This window comes from Manduca sexta, chromosome 10 (genome assembly GCF_014839805.1).
Source record: "Manduca sexta isolate Smith_Timp_Sample1 chromosome 10, JHU_Msex_v1.0, whole genome shotgun sequence".
Taxonomy (NCBI): Eukaryota; Metazoa; Arthropoda; class Insecta; order Lepidoptera; family Sphingidae; genus Manduca; species Manduca sexta.
This window is the reverse complement of record NC_051124.1, coordinates 9,983,294-10,001,602: the sequence shown is the minus strand read 5'-3', so window position 1 is coordinate 10,001,602 and position 18,309 is coordinate 9,983,294. Positions and strand designations below refer to the sequence as shown.

At 34.7% G+C, this 18,309-nt stretch overlaps 2 protein-coding genes across 7 annotated transcripts in view; one reads left to right on the top strand and one right to left on the bottom strand.

Annotated features, from left to right (window-relative positions):
• The window catches only part of LOC115446685 (6-phosphofructo-2-kinase/fructose-2,6-bisphosphatase), a 29,620-nt gene extending 24,535 nt beyond the window's left edge, over positions 1–5,085 (bottom strand). Inside the window, exon 1 of one of the 2 annotated variants that reach the window (XM_030173454.2) lies at positions 4,602–5,085. The gene's annotated coding sequence lies outside the window, so the exon portion shown is untranslated. The remainder of the gene's footprint in view (positions 1–4,601) is intronic. The other variant, XM_030173455.2, reaches the window with a different exon arrangement.
• A 398-nt stretch (positions 5,086–5,483) lies between these two features.
• On the top strand, positions 5,484–17,867 carry LOC115446688 (PI-PLC X domain-containing protein 3). Of its 5 annotated transcripts, none has more exons than XM_030173462.2 (7): positions 5,484–5,747; positions 10,815–10,925; positions 11,386–11,548; positions 12,551–12,680; positions 14,043–14,201; positions 14,756–14,952; positions 17,165–17,867. In XM_030173462.2, exons 2-7 carry the CDS (start codon positions 10,823–10,825, stop codon positions 17,382–17,384), a joined length of 972 nt encoding a protein of 323 aa, XP_030029322.1. In that variant the 5' UTR covers positions 5,484–5,747; positions 10,815–10,822; the 3' UTR covers positions 17,385–17,867. The 5 variants fall into 5 exon arrangements, with proteins under 5 accessions (XP_030029322.1, XP_030029323.1, XP_037293033.1 ...); XM_037437136.1 differs by lacking the exon at positions 5,484–5,747 and adding an exon at positions 8,708–8,766; XM_030173460.2 differs by lacking the exon at positions 5,484–5,747 and adding an exon at positions 9,440–9,871.
• The last annotated feature ends 442 nt before the right edge of the window (positions 17,868–18,309 follow it).

Below are 18,309 nucleotides of genomic sequence, written 5' to 3'. Positions count from 1 at the left end.
GGTCGCGAACGCACAGGCAGGCGGCTTGCTTGGCACCTAGAGGCTAGCGAATCACCTAGCGAGTAGCTTCGTAAAACGAACATTCTCGAACGTTCGCGACCGGCTCCATTTTTGAAGTCTGAAATCCACGCGGGCGAATCTGCGAGCGGAAGCTAGTATTTAATAAAAATTTGCCTAGACATTCTGTAGATGTATGTGAATTTGCTGTCGTAGGTGAGTTAACATACCGCCAGTTCGACCAAGGTGGTTTTAATCTATAAAAAGACTTCCTATTATGGTCTAACCACAGCCATTTCCAAGAATATAACCCAGTCTTAGCAACTGTGGCGGTTTACAATAAAATCCCTTGATCATCTGCTTACGATTCAATAGATATAAACGCTATTGTTTAATGTCGCAATTCATACGTAAATCATATTTTATCAGGAAATGTTTCATTTTTCTTATATATCAATTGTATTGAACTAATGTCAGATTAACATAAAACTTGTGTATTATTATTTTCTTTTGCCTAATAGGTATTGTAAGCAGCATGAATAGACTGCAAACTGTAAAATCTAGATTTGAATTTTTTAATGATTTTTTTGCCAACTTAGAAGAACCTAACTTATAAGTAGTGAATCTAAATACTCGTATATATAACTCAAAGGTGACTGACTGACATAGTGATCTATCAACGCACAGCCCAAACCACTGGACGGATCGTGCTGAAATTTGGCATGCAGGTAGATGTTATGACGTAGGCATCCTCTAAGAAAGGATTTTGATTAATTCTACCTCCAAGGGGATAAAATAGGGGATGAAAGTTTGTATAAATCTTCTTAGATTTTCGACTGATTGAACTGAAATTAAAGATTGGAGCTACTATAATTAAGACGTTCGCTTAAATAGGATTTTGATAAATTCAACCCTCATGGGGATAAAATTAGTTTGACCTATCAGTACCGGGAAAATATGTAGCAAGACTTTTATCATACAGTGGACTTTTATCCCGGAAAACTCCTTCACGCGGGCGAAGCCGCGAGCATAAGCTAGTATATAATAAAATGTGTAAATAAATAAAGATACGTGATTGCGTCCGCTTTAGGTGTAATATTTCAGATAGATATTTGCTACAAAAGGTTCTTCGTCGGCAGAATTCCATTCTTAATTCAAATCATGACCACAGACTATATTCGCCGAAGTAGTTCAGTCGCTATTATTATCTGGAAACACAATACCGTTATATTATCTGTTAAATAACGACCATGTCAGTCTAATATTGTGTTACAGAAGCTGGACAATGTCTTTATGCATGTAAACCATACATTTACGTGCAGATTGCGTAAATAACCGCGGAATCGTAAAATAAACTTAAATGCGGTAATAATTTATTTTAATATTATTTCCTTATTATTAATATCTGTATTTACTAAATTATTACATGCTCTATACGGCAGCTTCAAGAGGTTTTTCAGGTTCTAAAGAGTAGAAGTAGTATGAAACCTTAAGTATGAAATCTATGAAGACGATTTCTATAGGATAGATTTAGTCAATTCTCTTGTATCTATAAGCAGCCATAATATACAATATCACGAGTTGTAAGGAGTTAAAAACTTAAAAAAAAAATTCCTTATTTAAAATATTTAATTAAGTTATAAAAAAATATTACCGTAGTATCTACCATAGTACTGTACCAGCCTATCTTGGAACAGAACTTAATAAAATTTGTTAACACAATCTTATACAATAACCTCTTTTGGCACACGAATAACAAAATTAAGCATTTATGCGAATAAAAAATAGTTGGTTTTAAAAAAGAGGTCGCCGAAAAGCTGCCCTAAGTAGATAAAGCCGGCCCTTTACAAGCGTGCACTTTACAAGCATTTTTTTGTACAAATAATGGCACGTAAACCAATAAAGGACGATCCTTTATTGGTTTACGTGCCATTATTTGACCTTAACCTTAACAAACTGAAAAAAAATCAGATTATTTGTTTGTAAACCAACACTGTTACATAAAACCCGTATACAGAACAAAAAGGAAGCACATAGGTATACTCATATACAAGTATACTCGTATACACGTGTAAACTCTACTCTCTACAAACTGATGAACGTTTTAGTTACTCCTAATTCCTATCAACATGTTGTGTAGATAGATATACCAAAAAATATTTTTGTCAATTACATACATTTTTCATGTCTACTTTGTTGTCTATTAATAATAATATAATTAACTATATCTTATTACATTGGCTCACTGCAACGTGAGATCAACGCTACGCTGTTTCATGAAACTTGGCTTGGTTACACTGGCTGTTTGGCGTTAATCCGGGGCACAGCTTGTGAGTCTACAATGTTCAAGGAACGAATCCAGGATTCCGACGAATCCCCTCCTCAGCTATTTTTCACGAGATTATTAAAGCGATATAAATTCCATATTTGAGAGTTTTGTTTTTCCAAATGGTTCAATTTTTTAGTTTTGTATTTTACAAGTTAACAAATTGTGATTCGAATAAATGAGAAAACGGAGGCGTACGGGTTCCGCTATTTGATACGTCTTCCGCTCGCCCCCATGTTTGATAGTTGGTTTCAATCTAAAACTCCAAAAGGTCGTTCGACTTCATCGAGGCGTCAAACCACTTTATGCCAAGCTTACGATAGGTGGTATAATCTTCATACCCAGGTTATAGTTCTTTCCAATAATTTAAGATTCTTTTATCACATTATTGCCAAGAAAATGTTTACTTGTCAAATATGTGATATAATCTAGCAAGTACACGCTATCTCTCTCTTTTATTATATGATTTGCTGGACTTTTTTCTCTAGAGAATGTTGATATCAGGTGACGACACTTAAGCAACTTTTTGCTGGGTGTAAAAAGTATTGATCGAGGATGCAAATCCGAAGAAGAAAATAAAGAACAAAAAAGGTAATATCATAAAAGCTGAAGAGAGACATTTGTCTCTAAGATATTACCATGTAATTCTGGACAATTCGCTCGACCAAAATAAACACTACAGAGAAGCAGTAGTAACGGATATTGTATAACGTAGACTGTGAACATCTAGAACTAATATGTCGATTCCGAAATTTGGATTTTACAGGAGGTATTCAAGTCATGAAGTTTGTAGAGATTGGTTAGATTAAATGACACCAGTATACATTTTTGATGGTTTGGAAACTAGTGGAAAGAACTCGTGATTGGTAAAATCGCGTAGTTATGATTAGATATTCCAAAGGAGCAATGGGACTATTTAAGGACACCTATGAGCTAAGTAATGAAATACAAGTTCGCCTTAGTGCTTAGTTTAATTGGCGACATAAGAAATGAGGCGATAGGATAAGAAGGAATTTACAAGATTGACATGAATTTTGGAAATATAAAGTGAAACAGATAAAGAAATAAAAACTATATTGATTACTCCAGGGAAATAGTATAAATTCTAACTTTTTTGACCATTCCTCGTTTATTTATATTACATATTTCATTAACGGTGACAATCGCCAGTCGTTCATGACATGAGAAGTAAAGCATTTGATGACATCGTTGTTGTGGTATTTAATTGAATATGATTAAACTATCCACTAAAAATGTCAATTATTCTTTGGAACTAATAAAATTCTCATAGAAGCTAGGAGGATCTTGTATGACTGTATGAAATTCAGAATCATTTTGAGCGCATTGTCCGGTTTTACTTTGTATGTTTTTATTTTGTTTTTTATATTCATTAAATATAAAAACAAATATGCAGCAAGAGTAAGTAGTTGTTTTACTTTAACGGCTTTCATTAAGATGATAAGAGTATCCATGCTTAGATATTTTTATAAATTAATATTCTGCCAGTCAATCAAGTGTGAGCCAAACTGGTAATAACCGAACAAAACCGGATCTGAAACAACTTTTGAGAGCCGTTCATTTGTTGTCGAGTGTCAGATAAGTTTAGAACGCGTTGTTTCAACATGTAAGCAAAGATTTAACCCAACATATAAAATTGTAATGTTTATTTGTATAGATGTGATTCTATGATCTAGAGTGATTAATTTATAACATGAAGTAACTGTTATTAGATTCCATATACGGCATCATGACACAATGACAGTGCGTTGCTGGCGCATGTTTATTATTTATGTCCTTACCTTAAGTTAATGCATACCCGTGCATGTGCAACAGCTTTATACTAAGGTGAAGCAGAGCGTGAACTTACAAGGCTGTCGGATTAAAAATATAAACTCCTTTGTTGCAATTTGAAATATAACACGAGTTGTTTACATTTCAACCATACCTCTTACTAATTGTTGCTTGTATTAATCGTTTTTGAATATTCTCTAATGATTGACTACATAATATCACTACGTCATCAACGAGGTAACTAAATTGCCAGCAGTTTCTAACGACAAGTAAACAAAACTAACCTTATGCAATTAAAATATAATGATGGTTGCAACGAGTGTGACTTATCTTGTATATGTATAGGTAATATGAAATGTGGTGAAGCAACTGATAGATTATAAGAATGAGTATGTTCCGTTATGTTCTGATTTGTAGTTTGAAAAGATTTAATGAATACAAACACGGTGCATGTAAAATATGATAAACATGAATTACATTATCTTACCTGCCTCAAAAGCTAAAGCGTTCCTTCGCAATAGTGGTCAGATGATGTGTGCCTTATAAAATGTACTAAATCGTGGCGCATAGCAGTGCGCCCGTGGATAGCGATGAACGTTTCAATACACATTCGCAATAAGTCCCAATATACGTACAATGTCAACTTTTTAACCACAACACGACCCCAGCATCGCACGGGGTATATTACACAGAAGTTATACAGTTTTGTGCAGTCTCTGGCCCTCGGTCTAAATGTATACGATGCGAAAATACCTTCTCGCGTCTTTACTTCACACCGGAGCGTATCTTGCTCATTTTAACTACAATCGACCTCGCGATCGTTGCAATTCAATGATAATTGTAGTTTTAATAACAAATGTACGCTGAGAACACTGTTTACGTTGCAACCGCGCTATGTATTGACGATAACGTGGAGTGTTGTGACCGCAGCGTGGCGAAACTCGAAAGCGAGATATGGAAGGGAAACGAACGTCGACTGGCTTCGAGCTTCGGGTGACATCGATTCTTGTTCGGGCATCTTCGGGCGGCGGCGGCGCGGAGTGGGAGTGTTTTGGCATCACATCCCTCCCGAACAGTCCACAAAATGAGACCATGAATAGATATTACGAATCGGTAACGGATTACAGGGAAAAGGCAAAGGTAAAGGAAAAAAAACTGTGTGTAAATAATGATTTACGGAGAATAACTTTTCTTAATTACACATGGTCATTTCTGTACTTACCTATATTCGTCATCGTATGTTACGATTGTAGGCCACAAAATACTCAAAAAGATGCCAACCATAGATCCACAAACTTACCGTTTTCACCAAAATATAAAGCTTTTTTAAATACCTACATATATTTATCAGCATGATATGAGGGTAGAAATCGCTAGTAAAATAAATATGGAGGTGCATTTAAAGGGAAGTAAAGACTTTCTGGCCTCATAGATCCATATTATATAAAGAAAATCTTGTGAACACTCGCAACATAGGACATTGAACATCTGTGAGTGGAAACGATCTTGAGAGCAAGAATAATAATTGTATTTCAAGTTTTTTTTGTCACTGGCTAGTAGCTAGTCGATAAATGCCATTACATTAGTGTGCCATTACATTCATCTGAGAAAAAAAAAACGAAGACGGAAAAAGGTTAGACATGCATTACTTATTAGTATCTATGTAAGTTTTTTTTTATTGCTTTGAATGATGAGACGAGCTTGCCGTTCGCCTTATGGTAAGCGATATCATTATCCAACACCTTCAATTACAAAGTATTGTTTGCTGTTCCACTGCGCTCGCCATCCTGAGACATGATGTGTTATGTCCATTAGTTACACTAGCTACAATGTTCATCAAACCAGAACATAACAGTAACTACTAACTACACGCTGCAGCTTGGCGGCAGAAATAGACATTCCGGTGGTACCTACCCATGCGGACTCTCATATATGACAGACCTTTGTACCTATATATGATAGATTTTTGTAATGCTCAGTCTGCGTATTTCACTAACACTAACTTTAAGATTAATGAATCTAATACATGTCTTTCTTTCATTACTGAACTTGAAACAAGAGGCATTCAAGACTGTACAAAGTACAAGCCGTATGTTTTTTTCATGGTTCCAACAATGTATTCAAACCAAATTGTGCGAGATTTGTACATGAACTAGGAAAATATCCAAAAATCGTATTCACAAAATCGAGAACACAAACACAACATCACGCATTCATCCCCGAAAGGGTATGCAGAGGCGCAACCAGGGCACCTATTTTTCGCCAAGTGTGTTTCGTCCCGCGATGTGATAGGGGGCGAACCTATCGCCAAATCGGGCACAAGAATCTTCTAAATACATTTTTCACCATGTAAACACACAGTATCTTAATAAGTTACTTGCGACCTAGCGCGCATTCTGCCAATCGATGAAATTAACTTTTCTTAAATTTTCTGACGTTCCGCTCAGCTTCCTTCATTTTTTCTTTCATAAGATCCTTCTAGTGAAAATAACAAACACAACAAAAAAAAATGTGAAATCGGTCCAGCCGTTCACGCGTGATGGCGTGACCAAGGGAAATAGGGATTCATTTTTATATATATACTTAGATATGATAGAATAATCTTTTTATTAATTGTAGCTTGTAATAGTACCATGCGTTTTCTTAATTCGAAACATATGATGAACGTTCCATCTAAGACTCTTAACATTGTCCTTAACTCCATAATTAGGTTCACTTTGAAAGTGTTTACGGATCTCCTGAATTTGGTAAAGGTAGGGATTAGTATTTAGTTGTTTAACAATGTTTTAAAAGCTGGCAGCATTAGTGCAGCCCTATGTCAAGGGGACAAAAAGTCCGGCGTATGAAGTACATAGTGGTTTAACCAATCCAAATTCATTTTATAAGAAATTTAATGTCGGTTCCTATATCAGAAATATTATCAATAATTGCGTAATTGTTTTACATACTATCAGTATTTTAAAGTAAACTATAACCATTCATTATTTTAAAGTTTATTACGAATAATTAAAGGTTAAAATTACGTGAGTCGTGTCACATCATCAAATCATCACCTATCCATCATATGACTGACACGCGACATTATTAATAATAGGTATAGTATGATATGATTCATGAGAAAAAAACAAGTCGTACCTATATTATGAATAAAATGTGGAATGTTTGAAAACCTTTGTGGTTAGAAGGCAGGCATCGAACAATGAACTTCCATATTCATTGTTGACTATAATAATATTTTATAAGTATATAATAAAATTGTAAAAAAATAACAAATCTTAATTTATTTATAACTTAGTTCAAACGTTAGCGCGCAGTGGGACACGCGATCCGCTCTTATGAGTTCAATGTTTGCTCGACAAGCATTTAAGTTGAATATTGATTAAGGCTTCATTGAATGCGTGTTTAAAAACGCAGGTCAATATAACTTAAAAAAGTAACATCGATTCAGTAGTTCCTGAAATTACCGCGTTCAACCAAACTATCTCTTCAGCTTTATAATATTAGTATAGATGTCTAATTTTCATCCAGGCCAGGCATTGTGCCAAAAAAATCTCATGACATTGTGGAATAAAACAGTAATTCTATCTACCAATGCAGCGTCTGGTACTGCATCAATGTATCTACGTGGGTACTTAAGTATTTACTGTAATAACTTATATTAAAATGTCGTTACGGGATTAATTGCGAGGCATCTAGTTCAAACATGCATAAATTATAAACATTACTTGTATTCACAGTCCACAAGCTATGAATGCTTCAAAATTATACATGATTCAACGCAGGTGTTCTAATGAACTAGTAAATAGGCATTCTAATAAACGTTCATTTATTAATACTATAGAATTTCTGACTATTTTGCTAATGTGGCACCTGTAAATCTTTTGGATCAAGGTTTTATAACGCGAGGAACGGTGAAGCCGCGAAAGTTTCCATGAACTAAATTATCATCTTAGTCGATAGTTAAAAGGTCAGAATTATATTATGATTAATTTAGAGATATGCACATTATCATTGAAATATGTAGCGCCATATAGCACAAAGATTTCTGACATAATATTTTTAATGTGTACCTACTACCTACCTATAGGTATGTTTAACCACTCTATTGTTTGTTTGTTAATTTATATTTCGGTAGTGTCCGTACTGTTCTTCCATTTTGTTTTCGTTCTTGCGAACTTTGCAAACTTTTTTGCGACTGATACGGTAAAAACTACACTAACACAAAGTCATTTAATAGCTTAGTTCCATTGCAGTGGCTTGGCTTAGGTTCTTGCCTCTCGAAAACACCGGGCGAGCGTAACAATGGTAATTTCAAGAAATACTTAAGTGTCACGCGTGACCCACCTAGCAACTGCTGCTTAACACATACGACAAAAGTAAAAAAAGATTGTTCGATTGTTGCCGACGCGACGGCACACACTTCCCCCTACCCCCTTTAACTTTCCAAGTTTACATTTATTCTTTCTATTTGTGTTTTCCAACCTTTATAACTATCGACTCATAATACTACATTATCATAAAACGTAAGTTTACCTAATTACTCCACGAGATCATAATATAATTATTTATTATCATCATAGATTAAAATATTAATAAAGAGAGTGTACAAAGAATTACACCCATACAGTCATAAAAAGTGACCTAGAAACCAGGTGAGAGAGCGTTTTAACGGTTTTACAAGTACATACCTAATTTTTGTATGTAAGTATAATATGTAGCTACATGATGTATGACATGTTATAAATGTTGTGTTAAATGTTAACTTGAGTTGTCGCTACCTTTGTAAAGTAGCAATCGGCTGTCGTACTACAAGTTCAGGGTTTGACTCCCATGTCAGACATTTTTTAGCTTTTTCTAATAATACTATTTGCCTGAGATTGAATCCCGCAACATGTCGTAAAAACGAGTTTTTCTGCAAAATGTTAAAGAAACTATTTTGCCCCGACGCAACTTGACTTTAGAATTATGTAAGAGTAAGTAGAATAAGAAGATAATAATTTATTAGAAGCTCCACGACCTAATATGTCGTTCTCAAAAACCACCTCGATGCTCTTAGGATGCAAAAGTCGTTATTATTTTATTGGTCAATGATCATTCTATTGCGAATTGCGATCCTAAACCAAAATCCTCTTTAATATACATCGAGGTACCTACATTAAAATCTTGCATGCAGGCATATACGAATGCGGGCGCTTCGATTCATTATTTCTAGTATATTCTATGCAAACTAAAATATTAGTACATAGTATAGCACTATTTCAAGTGACATTTTGATATTCGACAAAGTAATGAGAGACATGACTTTAGTTAAAATTCTAATCACGAAAAAGTACGTTTAGGTGGGACAGTCCCAAAAAATCAAGGTTAACCCAAATATAAAAATCTTAATCATGGTTCGTACAAAAACTTAAAGCGTATAATACCTTTCACTTAGCAAACGCTTGGACAGTGCCGCGGTGGACATTAAGTTTATCTCGAGAATCTTATCCGCACACACCGGCTTTGAAAACAACTCTATTATAACCACCTTTTGCATTTATTTGAACTAAGATTATTCCTATTGAACTTGCATGATTGTTCATTCTATGTAAAGACTCGGACCGATGTAGTTAAGTGCGTTATAGTTAAAGGACAGCATAAAACAAAAATACGTTTTTATTCGTATTAAGTTGTTAACAAGTTTCCTGCTAATTTGGGACAATTTATCGGGCACATGAGTTTACAGAATGAAATTTGGACGTTGTTTGTTTATCTTGGGTGCGTATTTTTTTTTTCTTGGCTTAATGTTCAAATTATTTACATTTTTTTTATTTTATAATATGTATTGGCCTTGTGAAATATAGACACGTAGACTTAAATATAAAATTTCTTATTATTCATAAATCCAGCACGTAAACAACCAGTTTTATTCTATTTATTACCTACCTACGTTACAAAAAATACTCGGTGCGGCGCGGCATATCGCCTTATGTATACGTCCTATCTGACTACATATCGTGTAGTTATAATATAGTATATACCTCTTTGTTGACTACTTACTACTGGCTCTTAGTTTGTTTTATTTAAATTTATACTATTAAATTAAAATACGTATGACCATACGTAATTTGATAGTAAATACGGGATCGGAAAATAATAAAATAAAGTTTTAATTAATTGTTCAATATTATGTACTCAAAGATAGGCATAAATCTAATGCACATCATAATAATATACAAAAAGAAACATAAAGATAATACTGTATTAAACAAGTTTTTGCTGCAGTAACAAAACGCAACATGAGTTTGACAAATGACATTCTTATTATAATTCGACTAAATTCGAAAGATGCTGAAAACTACTGTAAGCTTTTATACAAAATTCATCCCAATTTAAATAGGTTATCAATTGTTCTTTCAAATTTCCCCAAACAATGGGCTGAAATATTTTTATTTTTATGACTGAAAACGCAGCTGATTTTTATACACTAGCGTCTAAACACGGTTAAGATAAAGGGACAATAGAAATAGGAAGGGCTTTTTGTGTTAGAATTCTAAAATTAGTTACAAAGCAAATGACGTGATCCATTAGTTATATTTTGACCTCGCTATCAAAACCTTTGCACTGATTTAAAGATAATTAGCTAGCAACATGCACATTAGTTTCCGTTATGAACTGGCCATCTAACAATTGAAGTATCTGCGTGTTTTTCCTAAACTAGTTATAACAATGAGCGAAAAGAATTCAGCACAAAATTTACGATTGGAGACATGGATGAGCGATTTACCACCACAGTTGAAGGATGTTCCGTTGATATACCTTGCAATACCAGGTAAATATGTAGGTTTAATTTATAACTTTAGATAATGTAGTATTTTTAATATAAGAATTTAACTTAGTAAATAACTAATGCTATGCTTAATAGTTTATTAAACTTTAATGCAATAATATAAAGGAAATATAGTTATTTTGTGTTTAACCTGACAAAACCTTCATAGTGCAGCAACATAACATTTAATAAACAAATTATTTTAATATTTATTATTATTTATTTATTTAAGGACCTCCAAAGAAGGATACACAACATATAATAAAAAAAAATGTTCACATTAACTGTGTGACGTGGTTCTTCAATTATAGGAGACACAACATGCAATATAAATAATATTTGAACAGTGGCAAAAAATGGATATTTGTTGTTAATATAATATTATATTTATAAACATTATATAATAATTAATATAATAAAAATGTCATACTTCGATCAAACAAAACATTTTCACATTTTCCAGGTAGCCATGATTCAATGACATATGGCATCACCAGATCCAGCGGGCTTGCACCAGATGCAGAGCCAATTCTTCATCGATTGTACCCATTGTTCCGAGGTACGATCTTACGATGGACCATAACACAAGCCATTGACACCTGGCAACAACTACTTATTGGCATTAGGTACCTTAATGACTAAAATATTGTGGGTACACTGTGGTGGGCTTTTGCACTTAACACTAAAACTGCTAATGATGTAACAGGACACTAACAGCATGCTTTGAATAAATCACAGCCCGAGTGTAGATATTAGCCAAGCTAAATAAAATAATGATGCAATACAAATATACATGTATTTGTGAAGAGGTAAATTTAAAATTCAGTTCAGAATAGGTTAATAATTTTGTATCAAACTGTGCACAGAGGTATAAAAGTTGTGTTAAAAATTTGAGTTGTCCATTATTGGTCACTATGCATAATAATAATGGATGAGTGAATATAATTTGCTGTAGCAAAATCACACTTTCAGTCAGAAATAACCTCATGCACATGCTATAATCGGCCTAAACTACAAAATTACTAAAAAATATTTGTTATTCATGGACAATTTTTAGTGAAATGTTAGCAGAGGTGAAGACAAGTATATATGTGTGCATAATTGGAATACCAAAATGACCCTGTAAATGAAATATATTACTTAATATTATTATCTCTAATACTTTAGAATAAAAAATAAATTGTCTTAATAGAGCTATTACAGAAATATTTAATAAACCATGAATGTACTAGTTTTACTACTGAGATACAAATGCAAGTTTATCTTTATGTAAATTAAAAAGAAGAGCAAACAGAAAAAACTTTACACCAACAAGTATCATATAATCACTGGCACTGCTAGACATTTACAGTCTTAATTATATAATTTTGCAAAGCTATGCTGTGTTAAAATACGAATTTACTCCATCAGCTGTTATTCAAAACCCACCATCTTGCCTCTTAACAAGGTTTATATTAGGAAACCGGTGGAGTTTTTGACAGCTATTTAAGCAATTCTTAACCACCTCTTACCGCTAAAATAAGTTTATAAGTAAGACTGTTAATTAATTATTAATGCAACCACACTCCAATAAAAAGTATTAAGTATTTTGATTTTATTTATTAATGTAATTTTAAATACCTTTGCAGGTACTTGGACTTAAGATTAGCTACCAAAGAGGGAGAAGAAAATTTTTACTTCACACATGGAGTATATGCAGATGAAATAACTAAAGCTTTGAAGCAAGTTAAGGATTTCGTTGACACACATCCAGGAGAGGTAGGCACAAATCTATACTAACATATATAAAGCTGAAGAGTTTGTTGGATATTCGCCCGAATAGCGACCACCGTATACAAGGTGTTAAAATCCGCCATAGTGGCCCACGTAAGTGTGTCGCGATCCGGGATCAGCCTGTATATCGGTTCCAACAGGCCGGCATAATTGTGTCGCCTGCTGAGAGGTAATCATCTCTCGTCAGTCCATGTTCAATTAGACCTCACTCCACTTCCACCAGGTGCAGTTTGGGTCACTTTGTAGTGCATGTATGAAAAAAATGAGTTGTTATTACCCCACTAAAACTATTAACCTTGATTACCATTCTATTCATTGTTGTTTTAATTAGTAATTCATTTTTACAAGTGTAGGTTATGAGTTCAATGTGTTTTCTGCACGACTGATAATGTTTAGTAAGATCTTAGCTAAATTTGTATTCTACACATGTATTCAACTAGTTTTCAAAATAAATAACGTATAATGATTTCTTATGTTTATGCGAATGTTAAACATTAAATTTAAACTATTTTAAAGCCATGTGACCACGAAGGATGCAGTCTTCGAAACCTCGGGAGAAAATAAAATATATAAAACGCGATAAAATCTGAAAAATACCAAGTTTAATTTTAATAAATAACGTAGTTTTGGAATCTCTTACTGCTTCAAACTTAAATTGCTCTCGGATTCGTGTGATGACGCACGTCCTGCAAGTAAATCATTTTTAAATATTGTTTTCGGTTTTTATAAAAACACTATGAAGTATTTTATTATGCCATAAAGTTGCGGTTAAACTGTTTTTGTTGTTTACAATTTCGCTTTAAATCTAATTAGGAAGTCACCATTGAAATACATATCTATAAAATACTTAATCAAAATATTAATTTCTATGATCTAAGAGTGTGGTTTTAATAAAGAGTTTATCAATAATACTCTAACCCATAGACGCCACGGACGGCCCGACCTACTGCGGGCTAAGTGGGGAAAAAGGAGCCTCTCAACATAGCAAATAGAACCCATGGGCGCCGCCAAGATTCGCTTTAGGGAGGTGCATCTGCACCATACTACATAATATCAGTGTTTTTTGTTTTCAAATCCAAAACGCGCGTGTTTTTGAATATATGCTTTATCATCAAATAATGTCTATGGTCGATAGTTCCCATTATTACAAATTTATTCAGTGACATATTTTTTGTGATTTATGTCTGGGGGGTGCACGTGGACCGACTTGCATCCCCCTCTCGCCCATGCTCTAACCTAATCAGAATACGTAAGGAGATTATGCAGTGTTGCAAATTGGTAATTTATGGTCTCTGCCTACAGTCGACGCAAGGAGATGCAGCCGTGATATTATGTATTAAATTCCAGGTGGTTATATTAGACTGTCAACATTTCTATGGGTTCAAAGCGGAGGACCATCGGAGACTGATGCAGATGTTGCTCAACATGTACGGACCGCAGTTAGTTCCGAGGCAGTTGGACTTGAGGACTATTACGCTTAACTCGTTGAGTAGATTGAAGCAGCAGGTAATGTATTTATAATTCTCCTGTAAAATTGATTTAATTTAGTACTAATATGGCCAATCAGTTCATTATCGGCTTCTGTTTAAAACACAAATATTCCAGAAGGGGTAGGTAGAGATGTAACTGGCGCACCCACTTTCCGCCGTGTCTATTCCATCCCACGATATTATTGACGGCGAGATATCACCATATCGGACACAAATTCCAGACTCTAGGCTGATACTGCTGCTACTGAGTAAAAAAAAACCAATATCACTGCCTTACCCGGGGTTCGAACACGAGACCCCAGACTGCAGTCGTACAGTTATACAACTACGCTACTAGTATGTTTTCAATATGACTGGATTTTCAAAATAAATTTTTAACAATTCGTTTTTAACACGATTTGATTAGCATCAAGTTTACGAATGGCGGGTAAAACATTCACAAACCGCGTGTGTGTAGTTTCACGGGGGGTAATCATCTCTCGTCAGTCGACATTCTATTGGACCCTACATACCATCACTTTGAGGTCACTTTCCCGTGAACTTAAAATATTCAAAATTCCCATTTATCAGATCGTAATAGTGTACCGGCATCAATCAGTGTATGCCACGAGCGAGTTCTGGCAGCCGCAGATGTTACCTTCACCATGGCCGCGCCAGGACAAGATCTCCGGTCTCATACGCTTCCTAGAGAACGTGTGCAGACACCCTAGCATGGGATTTGTTCACCAAGCAGTACTTACTCCTACACCAGCTTTTATTATACTCAGGTGAGATTTATGACTAACTAGCTGACCCGACAGATGTTGTCCCGTCTTACTATGAATTTGCAGCGCGCATTCTGTCAATCGTTGACATGTATTTCAAACAATTGACAGTTTAGTCCATTGAAAAGTTACATTTGGGGTTGCGTTTTTTAGAGGACGCAATTTTATTTTTTTGAAGTGTAGGGGGGGTCAGTCTAAAGCTAAAACCAAGTTTGTGGGGTCGCCACCCTTGTCCCACGGCCGCCATCTTGAAAATAGGGGTTGAAATGGTTTTACGATGTATCTCTTAAACTATTTATCTGACAAAAATGTATAAACATTTTTGTTGCAAATTAAATTCTCTACAACTTTGGTTTAGTAACTTTTGTCGTAGAACTATAAATAAAAAAGTTATAAGCGAAAATTTTAAGAAATTCAATGTTAAGCAATGTCCATTGCAACGTCATCAGAACGTGTGTTTATAAGGTTCACAATACTTTTTTTGTACTCTCATTAAACGAGTTAATACCCAAATACCCAAGGGACCATTAGGGAACAAAAGAACATCTGCCTGCTATTATTATTATTATTTCTAACCTCTCTTATTGTAAGAATAGCTGATAATATTGTGTTGAAGTTGTCGTAGCAAGTTTTTTATTAACATTTTGACTTTTAAAAGTCTTTTAAAAGTCAAAATGCTAATAAAAAAAAGTAGTTTTCACTAAAGTTAAAATCGTGTCTAAAATCATTCGAAATCGTTTTCACAATTAAAAACAGAATAAAATACATCTGCACGTATAGAAATATGTAGCACAACTAAAAGATATAAGTTGAACGACAAATTCAACACAACATTATCAGCTATTCTTACAATAAAAGAGGTTAGAAATAATAATAATAATAGCAGGAAGATGTTCTTTTGTTCCCTAATGGTCCCTTGGGTATTTGGGTATTAATGAGAGTACAAAAAAAAGTATTATGAACCTTATAAACACACGTTCTGATGACGTTGCAATGGACATTGCTTAACATTGAATTTCTTAACATTTTCGCTTATAACTTTTTATTTATAGTTCTACGACAAAAGTTACTAGACCAAAGTTGTAGAGAATTTAATTTGCAACAAAAATGTTTATACATTTTTTGTCAGATAAATAGTTTAAGAGATACATCGTAAAAACCATTTCAACCCCTATTTTCAAGATGGCGGCCGTGGGACAAGGGTGGCGACCCCACAAACTTGGTTTTAGCTTTAGACTGACCCCCCCTACACTTTAAAAAAATAAAATTGCGTCCTCTATAAAACGCAAGGTAAGGCCTAAAAAATGTAACATTTCAATGGACTAGTTATATAAAATTAATATTTTCGTTAAGTTTTCTTCAATTTTCTAATTTTCCGCGCAATTTTTTGAGTTCTTTTTTTAATAAGAGACTTCTTCTGACAATAATAAACACAACAAAAAATAGTGAAATCGGTCCAGCCGTTCACGCGTGTTCGCGTGACCAAGGGAAATAGGGATTCATTTTTATATATATAGATAGATAAACGTCTATCGAGTCAATAGACAGTTCTAATCGCTGTCATTGGAGAGGAAGACTAATGAGAATAGTTTGCTGAATATGTAAGATTTTTTGGTTGGTTTGTTCTCAAGCTCAGTTTTTATTTGGTCACGGCAGTCAATGGACGCCACTCCAGTGTATCTGTTGGAAAATGGAGTGACGCCCAGATGGAATATAATTAACAAGAAATGTTTCATGATCGGCCCGTTGCAGCCCACTGCTGGACAAAGGCCTGTCTATATAAATAAGAGATGTTTATCCCTCGTCAATTATCAGTTTAAAAGCGGCGATAGCCTAGTTGGGTGTGGAACGGACTGCCGAGACGAATGTCCGCAGGTTCAAAACCCAAGGGCACACACCTCTGACTTTTCTAAAAAATCATGTGTGTATTCTTTGTGAATTTATCATTCGCTTTAACGGTGAAGGAAAACATCGTGAAGAAACCTGCACATCTGAGAAGTTCTCTATAGGAATTTCGAAGGTGTGTGAAGTCTACCAATCCGCACTAGGCCAGCGTGATGGACCAAGGCCTAATCACTCTCTGTAGTAGAGGAGGCCCGTGCTCAGCAGTGGGCAAGTATATAATACAGGGCTGATATAATTATATTATTAATTATCAGTTATGTCGGCCCGTTCAAAACCAGTAATGAATAACAGAAAAAAAACATATTTTCAGATGGACATCAAACCTCCGCGATAAATGCGCAGCGCCAGTAATAAAAGACGTGCTACCGAAACTAACAGAGTTCTCCCCGGGCCCGCCCGCGCCCGACAACGGCGCCGGCGCACGCGCGCCCGTCAACGTCGTCATAGCAGACTTCGTCGATCTCAACGACGCTTTGTTCTCCAAAACAATCATTCAGCTCAACATGAAGTTGTTAGAAATGTATAAATAACGGGTAATCAAAGTTTTGTGATATTTTATTGAGTTAGCAGTTCAAGGTTTCCGATTCACGTGAAATATTATAGTGGGCCTGCAGCATTTGGAGGATTAAAACATAGATACCTAAGTTAAGGCGTTAGGAGAAGGCCCCCAATTATCCCCACTTAAAATACATGGTGATTTTAATATGGTGTTCGAGGAGATGCCTGCCTCGACGGTCGGCTTCTGTTACATCTTATTGTGTTCTATGTTTACGTAAATAGTATAGTTTATCAATCAGTTATGTACCTGTTTTATCTGTTTTTTTTTTTTTACTATATTGTTTCTATGGAATAGTTTATGTGAATGTGACGTCATAACCCAAATGTAACGTTACAAGAAGTTACACACGCCTGTGATAATTGCATAATCAATGTTTTCGCGTGCCTTATGTATGTTTTTGATGTACACAAATGAATTATGAAAAGCAGGAAAATAAAACGTATCCAAAAACGAATCATCTTGTTTTTTATACGTAACAATTGAACGATTGAAATAATATTATGTTGTAGACGTAGGTTAGGGGAGTTGCTGTAGATTGGGAATTAAAATGTTTTGAATTATGCCTGATCTGTATTTGAATACAGTTCAGGAATAATTACTAATAGGGTGTTTGACTGGTGTAACCAAAAAATATAAAACTGCTCCAGGAGAAAGAATAGTGGGCGACAATATTTATCAAATAGATTTTTTTGTTTTTAACGTATTGTAAATATTTTATATACGTCATTAAAATTTTGAATTTTTAATCTGTATCTCTCGCGGCCTAAAACGACGCGATGCCGGCCGCCATTCCTAGTGACGTCATCTCTCATAAACATTGCATCATTCAATACAATAAATATATAGTAACGACTGCATGACATTTTTTGTGGGCAAAGTAACAACTAGCAGATATA